This window comes from Xyrauchen texanus, chromosome 19 (assembly GCF_025860055.1).
Source record: "Xyrauchen texanus isolate HMW12.3.18 chromosome 19, RBS_HiC_50CHRs, whole genome shotgun sequence".
NCBI lineage: Eukaryota > Metazoa > Chordata > Actinopteri > Cypriniformes > Catostomidae > Xyrauchen > Xyrauchen texanus.
This window is the reverse complement of record NC_068294.1, coordinates 38,280,680-38,297,401: the sequence shown is the minus strand read 5'-3', so window position 1 is coordinate 38,297,401 and position 16,722 is coordinate 38,280,680. Positions and strand designations below refer to the sequence as shown.

Sequence of the window (16,722 nt, the reverse complement as noted above, 5' to 3'; positions counted from 1 at the left end):
ACCTCCATCAGAGTACAGTGCTCTTCAAGTGAAGCGATAGTTAGGTGAGAGATGTCACATAAGGAACAGTAAAACAGAAAATAAATTGCAAAACAAAAATAGAGCTCCTTTCTCTCCACAATATTCTTTTGTCACAAATAATAGGCCTCTTATATGGGCCTGATGCCATGTGATCTAAAATGAGATGAACTCGAACAACAGCCCAATTCATAACTGGTTTAGTGACAAATAGAAATGAAAACAGCACATTGACAAGTTTTTTTTTTTAATGTTTATTTTACATGACTGTGAAATAGGGTACAATGTCATCTCTCAATCTATCTATAAGCATCAATTCTGTTACAAATTCACAGAGAAGTACACTAAAATATAAGGGGTGCATTTCTTACCGCCACATCTATATGGAGAAAGCTGGAAAACTGGAGGGAGTCTTTGGATTTACCATTCTGATATGCAACGTTCTCAATCACACGATCATTAAGACGACTGCAGCAACCCAAACAATCGCTCTTAAAAGTTACAGCTGATTCGACAGATTTCTCTGGCAGTGCTTACATACAGTTGAACAGTTGAGCAAAAGAGAGGAAGACTTTGCATTAAATTCCCAACTACAGCACTTTTCTCCTTTACCAGCATGTGCTGTCCTTATAAATCAAAGCAGCGAACACATTGTGATGGAGTTGACATGAATATACAATTTCAGGCAAATAAAAGGAAGTTTTCCCCAAAAATGAAAATACATCATTTATCAGTTACTCACCCTCATGTTGTTCCAAATCGATTATAAGTCAGTATATGGCTGAAAATCTTGCCCTCCACCGTAGCTCTCGAATATCATTTGAGTGCATTCAAATATGACACATGAAGACGCATCACACCAGGCTTGATGTCAAATGCCACTGTGTGATGTATGTTTCCCGCAACCAAATAAGACAAGTCTGAATATGCAGAATTGGACGGAAGAACTTTTAGTGAATAAAGACCAAAAACGCTTGAAATGTAGTGTCATTTGTACTAGTTTTATAGTGATTCTTTTATTTTTTATTATATATTTTGAGTCATCATTCACTTTCATTGTGTGGGAAACAGCAGCATGAACATTTTTCAAACCCTCTCCATTTGTCTTTCACAGGAGAAAGTTGGGTTTGGAACAACATGCAAGTGAGTGACAACAGAATTTCCATTCTTAGGTGACATATTCCTTTAAGAACAAATGGTCTACCTCACTCTAACAACATTGCATGTTTCTGCAGTACACCGACATTCCGACTAATTTAAAAAGTCAGATACCCCACATACAGTACAGTTCTACACCAGTGCAAACAAATACACATGTTTAAAGGTTATTTTTAAGACATCTACATTTAGATTTAAAACATTTTTTATCACAGTTGCCCTTGAGAAATATGGAACATCCCATACAATTTAAGCTGAAAGCACTCGTTACAAACAGAAAACTATCTTGACCAAGACACTGGTCAAAAAACACTTGCATATGCCGGCAACTTCTGCATTTATTAATAGATTTAGTGCCTCCAGCTTGCAAATGATTCTCTTACAATTACATGTAGTTTGAAGCTCTGAAGAGATCTAGTCCATCCAAAGGTGTGTGTCACTGGGCAGAGGGAGTGTGGGTGGTGGCTGAGTATCAAGCCCGCACTAACAGCTAGCTGTTTGCAGTGCAGGCCTTCATTATGCCAGTCCACAGTCCCACTAACCAGAGAAATGGCTCCGGAGACCTACAGAGGAGAAAATGAGATTTGAGGGGCCTTTCACACAGGATGTGTTTTTGCATGCGTCTGCGCTGTTTACAAGTAAACATGCACTAGACAAAAGTCTTCGATGAGTTGAGATGGGTCTTGATGCTTTTTTAGCGTCTTGTGGCATAAGTGGAGGGTTTATTTTCTTAATACATTTCGCAAAGTTAAAAGAACGTAAACTTTTGTTACCATGTCTCGAGACACCTGCATTCTGTTCCATTTGTTGCGCTGTCTCTAGCTTTTCAAGGGAATTTCCAAGTACAATATAGGCAAAGCTCAAATCAACATAATTTGTGTTTTAAATGTTGAGCAATGCAAAATAATTTCAACATGCACCTTGTTTATTTATAAAACAAATATTTTCTCCCCAATTTGGAACACCCAATTCCCAATGCGCTCTAAGTCCTCGTGGTGATGTAGTGTCTCGCCTCAATCCGGGTGGCGGAGGATGAATCACAGTTGCCTCCATTGTGTTACCGCAGAGATGTAACGTGTGTGGAGGCTTCAAGCTATGCTCTGCGCCATCCACGCACAACTCACCACCGAGAGCGAGAACCACATTAAATCGACCACTCAGCACGCGACTCCAGTGGTGGTAGTCAGCGTCTTTACTCATTGAGCTACCAGGCCCACTTATGCACCTTGTTTAATAAAAAAGTGGTTATAGTGAGGCACTTACAATGGAAAGGATCTCGCTGCTGAATAATCCATCACTATACTACACAACTCATTCACTGGTGAGTGAAATCAAAACATTTACCAGCTTGTTGCCAAATGTATACATTTTATTCACAGCGTGGAATTCGGTTGCCAATGTGAACGTTTTCCTCTCATTGGATATCATGAATCAATATCGAGATTGTTCAAATGAAGATCGTGATGCATCAGAATAAAGATATTTTAACCCACCCCTAGCATAGAGCAAAAGATTGTTCTTGGGATTTAAGAATCGATATTGAGATCGTTCAAATGAAGATCAGGAAATCAATATTTTTTACCCACCCGAAACTTTCATTGTAAGTGCCATACTGTAACCACGATTTTTGTTCTTTTATTTTATTTTACATACGTTGATTTTTTTGTAATTAAGGAGCAGATCCAATAATTTGTGGAAATCATCATTAAGACAAAAATTATATTAATTGAGCTTAACTTGTACTAAACACTGATATTACTTTAACCCAAGAAAGCATTCTGTGTGAACGTCCCTTAATGCTGGTGTTTTGTAGAATTAAGAATGCTGTAAAGACATTTTATGTTTTACTTATTGCTTTATCATGTCACACTTGGTTAGAACCAAATTTTAGGGCAACACAGTGCCTGCTGCTGTGTAGATCTTGTCATTTTTTAAAAGAACTACTTACGTTGTACTGAACTGTCCAATTTCCTGCATACTGTTGATGGCTTGTCACAATATAAAACCCCACACATATATTCCATATTGGAATTGTACAAGCAACAAAACAAAGCTCTGCAAAACTTTAAAAAGGCACTGAAAAAGCAAACCCTTGTTAAACACCTGACATGCTTGACCAAGCAGACGCTGTGCATGCTGCGACATAAACGATGATGTCAGTGTACAGGTTTTACCACTCACTTGTCTCATGGAAAAAGCAACCGCACTACGGTGAGGGAAAGTTCATCTTGTCAACCTGATTCATCTTAAGGTGATTATCCAAGATCTGGAAAACCTCCTGAATGTTGGGCACATATCCTGATTGCAATTTGGACCAAACTGGCACATCTAAAACAGAGAAAGAGCTAGTGATAATGCTGTGACATACATAAAAGGCTTGTATAATTCAAAGCAAGATTTATCCCCCAGCATGCTCATTTGGAGTGCTCATCCAAATGACATTACCATTCAATGAAATCTCAAACGCTCCAGTAGAGAGGAAATGGGTCTCCAACATGTTACTAAGGAAGAATACCATGAGACAGGAAAATATCTGGAAAACAGACTAACAACTGTTAGAAATATTTTCTCAAGTTTTACTTACTGTAAAAAGCACTATGTGGACATTGGACAGAATTCAACAAAGACTTTATCCATTGGGATTTGACAGGATTCAAAGTAGGCTAAAATGTAATAAGTTAAAATTATTTTTCTCTTGTTTATTTCAGCTAAATGTCCTTTAAAAAGGTAGAGGGAGTTAATACATTCATTTTGATGAAAGAGTATGATTATGCAAACACATGCACTAAACTATCAAGCACATTAAGACCAGGAACTTTTAATTAAAAATGTTAATGAGGTCGATATTGATATCATTGTTGCCTTAAACACAAGTGTCTACGCAGTTGCTATATCATGGCGGCTCATTTCAGCTTATTGCGGCCCATTCGGCCCGTTTCTCGGCCGGCCCACAGGCCCGCCCGGTTCTCCCGATGGCCAGTCCGCCCCTGATCAGCCCCAAAGTACGTCAGCACACCGGGAAAATGCCCAGTATGCCAGATTACCAATCCAACCCTGCCTCTGAGTTATTGCCTCTGCACGCACATCACTACAGCCTCTTCTGGCTAACATCGACGTGATAGTTTGTTGGGAGGACAGTGTTCCACTTTCGACTTGCACTGCAACCGTCGGGTGCTGACTTTTCAGGTGGTACAACAATGACGTTGTACTGGAGCTGTATTTTAAGACGGTGTCGCAATATTTACATTAAGCATTGTCCTCTTTTACAGTGTAATGCTCCCACACTGAACTACATTTTGCCCTCTTCATCTTGTCTCATCATTTACGGACCGCTTCTTTCTTTATTGCACGCCATTAGTTTTTATCAACTGCAAATGTGAAGTATGCCCTCGAGTGGTATTAAAGTTGCTCCGGAGAAATTGTACATATACATTGTCGGTTAATACATTTTTAATTGGTTAAATTCTTAACGACAATTAACCGATTAACAGATATCATTGACATCTCTAGAAGTGACACAAACATTACCTTATTCTCCTGTCCCCAGGACCATATTCTTGGAGTGTTCATCCCAAACATTTGGAAAGGATTTTGTCCAGTCACAATCAAGGCGATGGCAAGCAGTTTGAAGTAGGAGACGAAATTTGCAATGTATCTGGAGAGGAAAACATTGAAATTAGGATCAAACCACATCACTTGTGCATATCAAAGTTTATGCAAAGACTAGACTTACTCCATAACATTTGGAAAAGCAGACTCACTTGTTGATAGGTTTGGGAGGGTAATTCTCTCCCTCGATTCGGATGTCCGGGTACAGCTGGTTTATGGACCGGGAGTACTCCTGGAACACCTTACTGTACCCTCAGGATATACTGAAGAAAAAGAAGCAATTAACCCTTTCGCATGTACGATCAAACCGGCGTGATTACACTAAGCTGGGCTCAGAGGCGTACAATCAAACAGGTGTGATCTGTATTACTAAATTATGAACCAGCTGCTCAAATGGTCATTTTCAACATCACAATATCTTTATTTAAATGTTACAAACATTCAAACAATCACTAAATAAAAATGTCAAGCCATTACCATTGGATTGCACTGTTTTGATGCAGTGGCAGCGATGGCATCCCATACTGCATTGCATGTAAACAATACAGCAGTGCACATAGCTGGCAAGTGCATTCGCGATCGCATCTTATCTAATCAATCGATATGACCATCTAAAAACGACATTGTATGTTTGATAATATGCAATCTGATCTTCAGTGCACCTGCTGTGATATAATCTGTCCTACAGTGCATTCGCTGTGAAGTGAGCTTTAGAGCTCCTTGCATGAGAGCAGAGCGCTGCATCCACTCGCAAGGTGGGCCGATCAAACAAAAAAGATTTTTTTCCTCCCGCTTCAACAGGACCACCAGTTTTATTAACAACAAAAAACACAACATGGCTGCACACAAACCAGAGTAAAGAACTTACATGTCTGAAGCATTTGTAGTCGAAATATAAATGCATTTCTATGCCCAGAAATAGAGAAAAGCGGAGGGAGTGGGAATGTCTGTGACCTCTTCTCCATCCTGAACTTGTATGTGCGTGTGTGTGTTTAGGACACGGTGTGACTTTAACTACCTTCAGCCGCATCACTCTGTTTGATTGAGGACTCTGGTTCAAACACATAAGGCTTATCACTGACGTGCATAGAACGGGGGCAGCAGGGGCGCAAGCCCCTTTCATTCACAAATCTAAAGGGTGCCTGTGGAGCGGAGGGGGGCGGGGCCGTGTCGGAATATCGCGCGCCCGGTCCCCAATCGGCCTGATGAGGCGCGCGAGGGATAAAGGCGGCCGGTGACGATTGTTCGAGAGAGAGAGAGAGAATTACAGGCATGTCCGCATGTGTGTTTGTTTATGTTGTGTTTTAAGTTTCTTATTAAATTATTATTTATGTTGACAAGCCGGTTCTCGCCTCCTCCTTGCCCATCCTTTAACTGTTTTACATTGGTGCTGAAACCCGGGAAGGAGGAGGGATGCCTGTCGCAGAGTCCTCGACACTGCCGTCCACCCAGGGGAGCGTCGCTGCCATCTGCCGGGTGACGGAGTAGCCCGACCGCCCGGATGCGGTGTACGGCCGTCGTCCGCGGGGCAAGTGGGGACTGGATACCCCGACCGCCTGGAGCGAGGGAGCCGCTGCCGGGGGCGGAGGAGTGCCCTGCCATCCCCAGAGACGCGGAGAGGTCGAGGGAAGACCGCCGTCCGCGAGGGGAGGAGGGAAAAACTCTCCAACCGCCCGGAGCGGTAGAGCCGCTGCCAGGGGCGGACGAGTGTCCCCATTTGCCGCCAGAAAAGCGGAGGCGCGTTCTACCCGCTGGGGGTCGACGGTTTCACTCCGGTTCGCCCGGGGTTGGAGCGGCTGTCGTCCGCCTGAGTGTGGAGGAGTGTTCGAGGACCACGCGACGGTACATCAGAGAACCGGTGAGTGAGCTTTTTGTCTCTCTCCTCTCTCTCTCCCTTTCGCACCGTGTTAGCCTTTTCCCTCGCCTATTTTGTTGTTGTTTGTCCCCTTCCGTCTCCTCCCAGGGCAAGGAAGGCGGGGATGACCACGTGAGATACACCCCGCCCCAGGGACAGGGGGGGTGTAAGTCATGCCGGTGGCACCCCGTCCTGAGATAACGCCGGGAGGAATGTGGAGTGGAGGGGGGCGGGGTCGGGTCGGAATATCGCGCGCCCGGTCCCCAATCGGCCCGATGAGGCGCGCGAGGGATAAAGGCGGCCGGTGACGATTGTTCGAGAGGGAGAGAATTACGGGCATGTCCGCATGTGTGTTTGTTTATGTTGTGTTTTAAGTTTCTTATTAAATTATTATTTATGTTGACAAGCCGGTTCTCGCCTCCTCCTTGCCCATCCTTTAACTGTTTTACAGTGCCCTTTTGGTTGCCAGAAAAACAGGAGATATTTTAATAAATTAAAATCTTGTCATAATGTCACAATAACAGTAATTATGTGTTATTTTGAGATTTATTTGATAATCTTGGGCATATTAAAGAAAATTAAGTGGATGTGCCTTTAAAAGCATGCAGATCATGGGGGCAGATTCCAATCGCAAGTGATCCTCCCTATGGCCTATACTCACTACAATGTGCAGAGCCCCTTGAAGTGGGCACTCTGAAGGAAACATGGCATTACTGTATTATTGTACCCTTTGCTAATAGTATTGTGCGAGGGCCCTCCGAGAAAAGATAAATTTTCTCACTTTCGTTTAGAACAAGCTTTCGAGTGGCATCCCATCCCGCAGGAGTGCCCTTCAAGAAAGCAAAAAATGCAGTTTTGAATTTGCAATACCCAGAACATCGAAGTGCCGTTACCTCAGACGCATAACAGGTCAGATAAAATGTACACTCCATTTATTGTGCTGCAAGTTCATCAAAAGAATAATACTCGATTGCTACTGCATTTCCGACATCGTGTACCACTAGTACACAGATTTAGACAGATTTTATATTTATAATGGGAGCAGACGCATCGCTTTCAGTGATATCAATTAAATTATTATTTTATAGAATATTGACATAAACTGAAGGAGCTGTCAGGTTCAGCCAAAGCCAGTTTGCTTTTGCTGAAACTATTAAGCCACTAGACTAAACGCTTTCAGAAACGTACCATTAGGCTACCACAGAACCGCCGCACCCTATTTGCATATTAAGCAGTCTGTGAAGGGCACCAACTCCCTAGGGGGGCACTATCATATCCAAAGGGTGCACTAGCTGCCTTTACTCACATGTATATGTTAAATCAAGGACCTGTAGCATTCACGGAACACAGTAGATCGCCTCACGCTCGCAATTTCTCATGTCTTCGCACCATGCACCACGTTACCAGGGTAATGCCATGGTACTGATTGATTAATCATATTTCATGACACTGTCATGGTACTCCAAGGTTCTTAAACAAAATACCATGGTTTTACTATGACACATGTCAAAAGCATTGGGTTATCACAGACCATGTCCGAGAATAAAAAAATAAACAAGTGTATAACCATGGATTTTTGTGAGAAATGTAACAGTATAGGCTAATAAATAAAGGAATATTTTAATATATTTTGAAAATTGAAATAATAAAAATATTTTTATAGTGTATATATATATATATATATATATATATATATATATATATAACACACACACAAGAAAATGGTTAAATACTCAAAAAGTAAAGAAATTAGTTAGTTTAAAAAAAAACAAATAAAAAAAAACAAAAACAAATCAGTGCCCTTATTTATCCTTCTGCACCTGTCCCAGCTAAGGTCTGTGCACGTCTCTGAGACTTGTCATAGACAGGCATCTATTTTTTTTTTTTTTTTACAACAAACTCTTCAGACATGCAAGTTTTGTTCTCTGGTTTGTGTGCAGCCATGTTGTGTTTTCTGTTGTTAATATCGCTGGTGTTCCTGTTGAAGCAAAGCAAAACAAAACACATTTTCGCTTGAACGCCCATCTCGCGAGCGGCTGCAGCACTCTGCTCTCATGCAGGGAGCTCTAAAGCTCGCATACATGTACACACATGTACATACATAAATAAATAAACATTAATTACATTTCATAGCTTATTTTTTTTTTTTATGAATAATTATTACATATAACAACTATCGCGATCATCATTATCAGTGATTAATTATAAATAAATTACATATTTGTTATTAAGACTTATTTATTTATTTTGATTATTATTATTATTATATTACCAGAACTGGAACTTGAGAAGCGGACCCGTATAGAATTTGGGTTTGTTCTGCCTCTGTGTGTGCATGTCCGGATCCAGAAAGCTGTCGGGCCCGCTGCTGCTGCTACTACTACTACTCCTGTTGAGTCATGCTGCTCCGGCCAACATAAATATCCCTCACTGTTAGCACAGTAAACAGCAGCAGGGCTGTTAATATCCCCGTCTGACTATACTCCGCCATCTCTGGCCCTGTCCGCAGTGACAGAACCGAGCCCACGGTCCCACTGCCGCCGACGCCGAGCTGCCACACCAGCCTCTGACTGATCAAGCGACCAGCACGGAAAAAACTATGATGTTTCATAATAAAAGTCATTCAAGGTTGTCAAGGGAAAAAAGTGGGAACTGCGCCATCTGATGGTGACATAATATATGACACTGAATGTTTATGAAAAACACTATTTTGTATATTAATTGTATATATTGCATCCAATTAATCAAGAAATGGAAATATTAATATTTGATTCGATCATTAGATGTAAAAAAATAAATAAATAAAATAAAATTTCACAAAAAAGGTTCTGTGTAGTAAATTGAAATTAATTTGTGCAACAGAGAAATGTGGAGAGTAGACAATTTATTTACACAGTTACAGTGCAAATCAGGAAAGAAACACTTACATAATTTAAGTTACCATTATTATGTTTTGGTATCAAATGTTCCAGTGAGAAATATTTGATTACCTCATGTGCTTTTGTTTGATCTTTGAGTTTAACTTGTGACACAATTGTGGGCGTTGAGAGTACTTTCTTATCGTATATATATATATACTTTGAGTTTCATTTAACTGTTAAATGTATTAAGTGAAATACTATCAGAATTCTGTAAATGAGAACCAGTCTCATATTGTATTTATGTGAACATAAAACTGATAACACAAGTTTTATAACAAATTAGGGCTTTATCATCATAAAAATTAATGTAACTCCACTCTGCAATGGCAATTGGTATGTAATCCTTGTTTTAAGTGGTTTGTCTCTTAGTACTGTTAACACTCTTCTATATAAGCATCAATGTCTGCCATGTATGCACTTCGCCAATATAATCAATAGTATTACATTGTGCATTTTTAAAAACGCTTTCCTCACTTGATAAATGTTTAATGCTTTGTTCATCTGAAACTTGAGCTCCAAAAATGTTTCATGTTAATAACCATTTTTTTTCTCCAGATAATATATTGGTTCAGTGCTTCAGGGTATATGTAATTTAATCTGGTGCTCATAACCAAACATACATACAGTAACATGTAACATGAAATAGCGTCATTGGCTTACACGATTAAAAATTCTCTGATGGGTTTTAAAACATGAAGAGCATTTGAAACCATTAAAAGAAACTGCAAACACACACCTAGCAACTTCTGAAATAGTAGAGAGTATTCTACGGAATGTTTAAGAACCAAAAGACAGAACAGACAGTTTAGCAGTAAATAGTGATAATGCTATAAAAACAGTCACAGGGCACTCTCCTATTCCATAATCAAAATTGTTTTCCCAATTAGCAACACCAACCAGGAAACACTCGACAGATCTAAAATACTGCCTTTTCTTTTGTTAATTTATTTAAAAAACAAAAAAACATATAGAACAGTTGTTAAGCTTACATTCATAGATGGTCAAGCGTTTTTACATTTGGAGGAACCCTTAAGCTGGTGAAATATTAATGTGATGTTAAGTAGTATTTTTCTGCTATATACATGATACTTCCCACACTGTTATACTTGTTTGTCCACATTTGGTAAATTATTGGTGTTACCTAATTGCATTAAATATTTGGTTGGGTTCTCAACCATTTAATGCTAAACACCAAAGAATATGTGTTTATAACTGTTTTTACATTTTCATAATATCCGTATCAAATGCCTAATACATCCATGCACTCAGTGAGTGCTAATGTTATCACTTTTGTTTAGCATTGAGGAATAACAAAGCTATGTGAAATCACCAATATTTAAGGCATACAAACATTTGAATTATGAAACTTGAAACTTCATGTGAAACCTCATGTACTGCTTGATGATTCAGAATCCAGTGCAGTACCTGACTGCTAATACATTAAGACCATCAACCGATGATGATGTAGGGGATGTTATGTCTTATTGCAGTAAGTGATATTTTGAGTTGATTGTATACTGATGCATAGATCCAAATTAATATGACTGACCTAAATGACTGGAAATCAGACAAATGTCACATTTCTTCAAACCTTTAAAGATATAGTGATATTGCAGATACAGTGTGTCCTAAATTTAGTATTAGCAATCCAACATCAATAAATGGGTGAATGTTATCGAATGTCACATTTCACCCAGAAAACAAATTAAGTTATAAATAAGAAATTATATTGTGTGCTAAGAAAATTAAGCCTATTTTAGGGCCATTGAGATTGCATTGTGACAATATTTTAACAGAAATTAAGCGCACCCCCCCCAACACAAACTACCATTATGTATAAATATTTCACAAACATCATTTTTTTCACATTACAGTAATCAGAATGAGATTCTTTATGCATTACATAAATGAGAATTGGAGGAAAATGTGCTTAATTGTCATTAAATTATGTCAAAATGCAAAAAAAAAGAAAATATACCAAAAAAAATTACATTTAATGGTCCTAAAAATAAGCTCCGTTTAAGCAAAATATTTTAAAAATACTTTTTTCCCCTTTGTTTTGATTTCAAGGTGAAATATGACCTAGACTTTTTCTTGTCAGGTTACATGTGTTTCATCCACATCTGAGTGTTTTTAGTGATGTAATTCTAGAAAACTAAAGATAAGCACATACAGAGAAACTCAGAGAAAATGGCAAGGTCAGTTGGTGCAGTTATCACAAAATAAAATGTCATTAGTTGCAGGCACATTGTTTCAATGCAAATGATAAACGTTACTAATTTCACAGTTTAAGGTCCTCAGCACAGGCAGTTACTTTTAGGGCCTGGTTGATGGGTCAATCTGACTCTACCATCTTCTCTCTCCACATCTCTGTAGATCAAATACTTTTGGGCTTTTAGACGACATGCCAGGCACATGAAAATGGAGTCCACATTCTGGCTCTCCTTTGGATCTTTGGCTGACGTTTCAAACAGCAGCATGTTATGGGCATCGGCAAACTTGAGGGCAGTGTTGGAGGGGACCTGAATCTGGTCAATCAGATCGCACTTGTTGCCCACCAGGACACGAGGCACAGCGGATGACACACCATGCCCGTTGCACTCCTGAATCCAGGTCTTTAAGTTCTGGAAAGAGGCCATTTTAGTGACATCGTACACGAATACGACAGCATGGACGTTGCGGTAGTAATGCTCTACCATGCTCTTGCGAAAGCGTTCCTGGCCTGCTGTGTCCCATACTTGTACCTATTAGAGAAGAAAGAAGACAAAACAAATTGCAAGGTTACATAGGAGTTTAGGAGATTTAGTTCCATCTGATTTAACCCTAGGATGCCAACTAACATGGATGTCTTTAAAACCCCATTTCTAGGCATAAACCACCACAGGTGATTGTCTATGCACCTTACTTATAATTCTACATATGTCACCATGTTTTTTTTGTTGTTGACATAAATTAAACATGGCTGAGAAAAGTGATGATACACCAAGTACCTCTGGAATATTATCTTCAAGAAGTGATGTGACAGATGTGTAACTTTGGAAAAAAAAAAATATATACAAATAAAAAGTTATTATTAAAATGTAATATTAAAGAAATTATTATATTCTTGTTTTGAAGTAAAAAAAAAAATCAAGATTTGTTTTTTTATTTAATAATGTCATGTAAAATCATGAATGTCTAAATTGCACTTTGCAGGTTGCAATTAACATCATCTTTTTAGCCTACTCATAAAACGTGATAAAATAATAGAATTTAATTCAGTCCTGATTTCTGCAATTGGAGATGATTTGTTTTTATTTAATGGCTTTTGGTTGTGAAGGTAGGCCTACAAGTAAAATATGGCTGATTTGGGATGACAATCCCAAAATCTACATTGTTTTTTTCCCTTTTATCTACTTCTGTATCTTTCCAATGGCTGCATCCATTCTTTCCAGAGCTCTGTAAACTTAATGCAACATAATATGGCCAAGAAAACTACCCTTACAAATGTATCATGCATAGTTCCCTTCAAAATATAATTTTAAGAGTTATTGTTACTACTGCAATTTTTTTTAAACAAATATTGGATCTCCATCAGTGTAAGAAGCTTTCAGAATATTTCCATCATCTTATTTAATTATCTTTTTTGATAGAAGTGAAGCTAAAAACGTACACCAGTTTAGAGTAACTATATTAAACATGGTACTTTTTTATGAGTATAGAGTTCACTTGATTGGTATTTTAATTCACCAGAGTGGCATTCAGCTGATCACAAAGTATAGTCAGGACAATACTGATATAAAAAAAACAGTGCACCACCACTATTTGAAATTTTATTTTTAATATTTTTTTTTAATCAAATCTAGACAGGCCCCACTTCCAGAAGCCATCACTCCAATACCTTTTACTTGAGTAATCATGTTAAATCACTTGCCATTATATCAAACACAGCTGAAAGCTATTTGGTTCATTAAAAGACGCTTACAGTCTTTTTGTTTGGTTTTGAGTTGCCACAGTATTCAATAGACTGGCATGTCTTAAGGTCAATATTAGGTAAAAAAATGGCAAAAAAATAAAAATAAACTACTTTCTCAAGAAACTCATCAGTCAATCATTGTTTTGAGGAATGAAGGCTATACAATGCTTGAAATTACCAAAACCTGAAGATTTCATACAAAGGTGTCCACTACAGTCTTCAAAGGACAACTGGCTCTAACAAGGACAGAAAGAGATGTGGAAGCCCAGATGTGCAACTAAACAAAAGAATAAGTACACCAGAGTCTCTAGTTTGAGAAATAGACACCTCACATGTCCTCAGCTGACAGCTTCATTGAATTCTACCCGCTCAACACCAGTTTCATGTACAACAGTAAGAGAAGACTCAGGGGCGCCCCTTATGGGAAGAATTGCAAAGAAAATGCCACTTTGAAAAGGTTAGAGTGGGCAAAGAAGCACAGACATTGGACAACAGATAATTGGAAGTGAATCCCATTGAGCTTTTGTGGGATCAGCTAGACTGTAAGGTGCGTAAGAAATACCCAACATGACAGCCGTATCTATAGCAAGTGCTACAGGAAGTGTGGGGTGAGTGTCACCTGAGTATCTGGACAAACTGACAGCTAGAATGGCAAGGATATGAAAAGCTTTCATTGCTGCAAGTGGAAGATTTTTTAAAGATAACTCTTTGAAGTAGTTTAAGAAGTACTGAATTTTTTTTTTAATTCTTTTTTAATTGTAATGGTAATTTTTCAGGTAATTAATTGCCATGACTATACATTGTGATCAGTTGAATGCCACTTTGGTCAATAAATTACCTATTTCTTTCCATAAGAGCAAAATCTGTACATTATTCCAAACCTTTGGCAACCAGTTTATATATATTTAGCAGCAGACGTTTATGTGAAATCTAAAGATATGTATTGTGTCAAACTATTATCTTTGCAATTGTCCACAGTATTGTATTGCATTAATGATAAAACAAAGAAAACAAAGATATTGCTGAACGATAAAATGAAAAACAGCATCACAGCAGGCTACTCACTGAAAATGCCTGTTTCTTTAATTGTCAAAATAATGTAGCCTAATGTTGATATGTCTGAAATAAAAGACATACGTCTTTGATGCAACATGTAAGCGACATTGAATAGAATGTAAACATTGAGCTTCCTCATGTGTTGGTATCAGACATCTGCATCTGAAAACCACAATACTTCTGTGTTAGAACGAGACATCGGCCTTCGATACAACAACAATCCCACCTTTATTTTCTCGCCCTCGATCTCCACGGCTTTCTCCCTGAAATCCACGCCGATGGTGGCTTCAGTCTTGCATGGGAAGGATCTGCCGGTGAAGCGGAAGGTTAAACAGGTCTTACCCACATTAGAGTCCCCGATCACAATAATTTTAAAAATGCGCGTCTGGACGCTGTGATCCAGCGACGTGCTCAGATCGAGAGACGACGTGAGGTTGGCATTCTGTGAGTTGGTGAATTCATGTGCCATAACGGTGAAATGATGTACACAGCCTTGTGTTCACTCACTGGTCCGGCAGTGGTGATGGTGGTGATGGGGGAAGGGATGATAGATCTACTCCCTTTGCAGATGCAGGGAGTTTACATAAAGACAAGTGCATGCGAAAGATGCAGTACTTCTGGTTAATGTAAATGTGAGTTTTATTGCAATTGAAAGGATATCATATTCCGTTAAATTCAGTGAGCTTTACTGGCATGCCTGTAGTACATACTATATTACCAAAGCTGTTGATTTTTTTTTACAACAGTGACTCAAACTTTCCAATGTGGCATAAAAGTCATAATCAATAGAACACTGTTAATTAAGACAGTATTAATTGAACTGGTAATAATAAAAGTAATAGTTATCTTTAAGTAGGAAAGAAAATATTTATAATGAATTAAAAAAAGGTCATGTGGAACAGGGGCTTATTGGTTGTGGCAGGTGGATAAATATTTTGCTGTCACCCTGCAGCATTTCTCATCCTCTCCCAATAGTAGGGGCAGTTTATATGTATTGCTGTAATTCTGGAAATCATTGAAGAATTTAGTCATTTTAGGATGGTATTCTTGCCGAAGGTTTTGATAGTTTGTGCACTGGGTCAGGAAATGCTGCTCAGTTTCAACTGCTGCTTAATCACAGTGAGAGCACAGTCTCTGCTTTAGAGAACCAGTTGACTATATTTTAAAGCTAAAGTATGTAACTTTTTCTGTGTTAAACAATTTCTCCTATCGCAGCTTAATATGCAGAGACAACTCACTCAGTTAGCCATTCACAGGTTAATTTTCTCGAAAACTGTATGCATTGTGTCTCTGTGGCACTTTGAAAATTCCTCTGTTTGTTTTGAGAGACCTGCTTCGATCTGCCTTAACAATGTTACTGAACAAATTGTGTGAGTTGTGGGTGGGACTATTTCATAATTTTACATTCACATTTGGCAGATGCTTTTATCCAAAGCAATTTACAGTGCACTGTGGTAGGTCGGAGGGCGGGGTCGGGTTGTGATCCTACGCACCCGGTCCCGTATTACCTAATTAAACATTTTACACACTGTTTTAAAAGTGTAGAAGCAAGACATAAACATTATGTGTTAACATGTTTTAGTGTGACAAAATTGCTTACAAACCTTATATGAGAATTATAATTATATCCAAAATTACAACTTCATTGCCACGATGACGTAACACCAGTAAACCCTGTAATCTGGTGAACATTGTTACGCTGGTAACTAAATCCCTGATTTAATCATACTTAAATATGTTTACATATTTTTTACTTTTGAAACAGTATCTATTTTAGTTTATTGCCTAACCCCATTCACTTACTGAAACCTCACAAATTACAGTTTGTGACATTGTTGAAACCTTGTTTGAAACTCTACTGAGATTAATGGGGTCTTTTTCTCAGGAGAAAAATCTGAGAAGCAGCAGTCTTAACCCCCCATTGCTTTCTATTTAATCTCATTGCATCCTAGGATAAATAATTGAGATATTAAAGAGACCTCATTTTCTTTCCTGTGGGAATGCAAAAATGCACAGTTAATTACATTTAAAATAGTAATATTGTATACTTTTTACTTCTATTTCTTGATTAAACTCTGAGGTTTATTACAATTAAAATAGTAGGCTAATGTATAGCTAATGTATAGTCCACTTTATTTTACTTTACAGTA

The 16,722-nt window shown here is 38.5% G+C and overlaps 1 protein-coding gene and 1 pseudogene across 1 annotated transcript; both read right to left on the bottom strand.

Annotated features, from left to right (window-relative positions):
- Window positions 1-269: 269 nt before the first annotated feature.
- LOC127659553 (selenoprotein T2-like) lies at window positions 270-9,217 on the bottom strand (annotated as a pseudogene).
- An 835-nt stretch (window positions 9,218-10,052) lies between these two features.
- LOC127659552 (ras-related protein Rab-33A-like) lies at window positions 10,053-15,077 on the bottom strand. The gene is made up of 2 exons (XM_052149412.1): window positions 14,799-15,077; window positions 10,053-12,305 (listed from the first exon to the last, which is right to left on the bottom strand). The coding sequence occupies exons 1-2, from the start codon at window positions 15,039-15,041 to the stop codon at window positions 11,859-11,861; spliced, it is 690 nt and encodes a 229-aa protein (XP_052005372.1). The 5' UTR covers window positions 15,042-15,077; the 3' UTR covers window positions 10,053-11,858.
- Window positions 15,078-16,722: the final 1,645 nt, after the last annotated feature.

What these genes read in the sequence shown, in the direction of transcription:
- LOC127659552 (XM_052149412.1), bottom strand. Translation starts at nt 15,041, where the DNA reads ATGGCACATGAATTCACCAACTCACAGAATGCCAACCTCACGTCGTCT. An exon ending in TCGAGGGCGAGAAAATAAAG is followed by an intron (nt 12,306 to 14,798) that starts GTGGGATTGTTG and finishes CTTCTCTAATAG; the next exon opens with GTACAAGTATGGGACACAGC.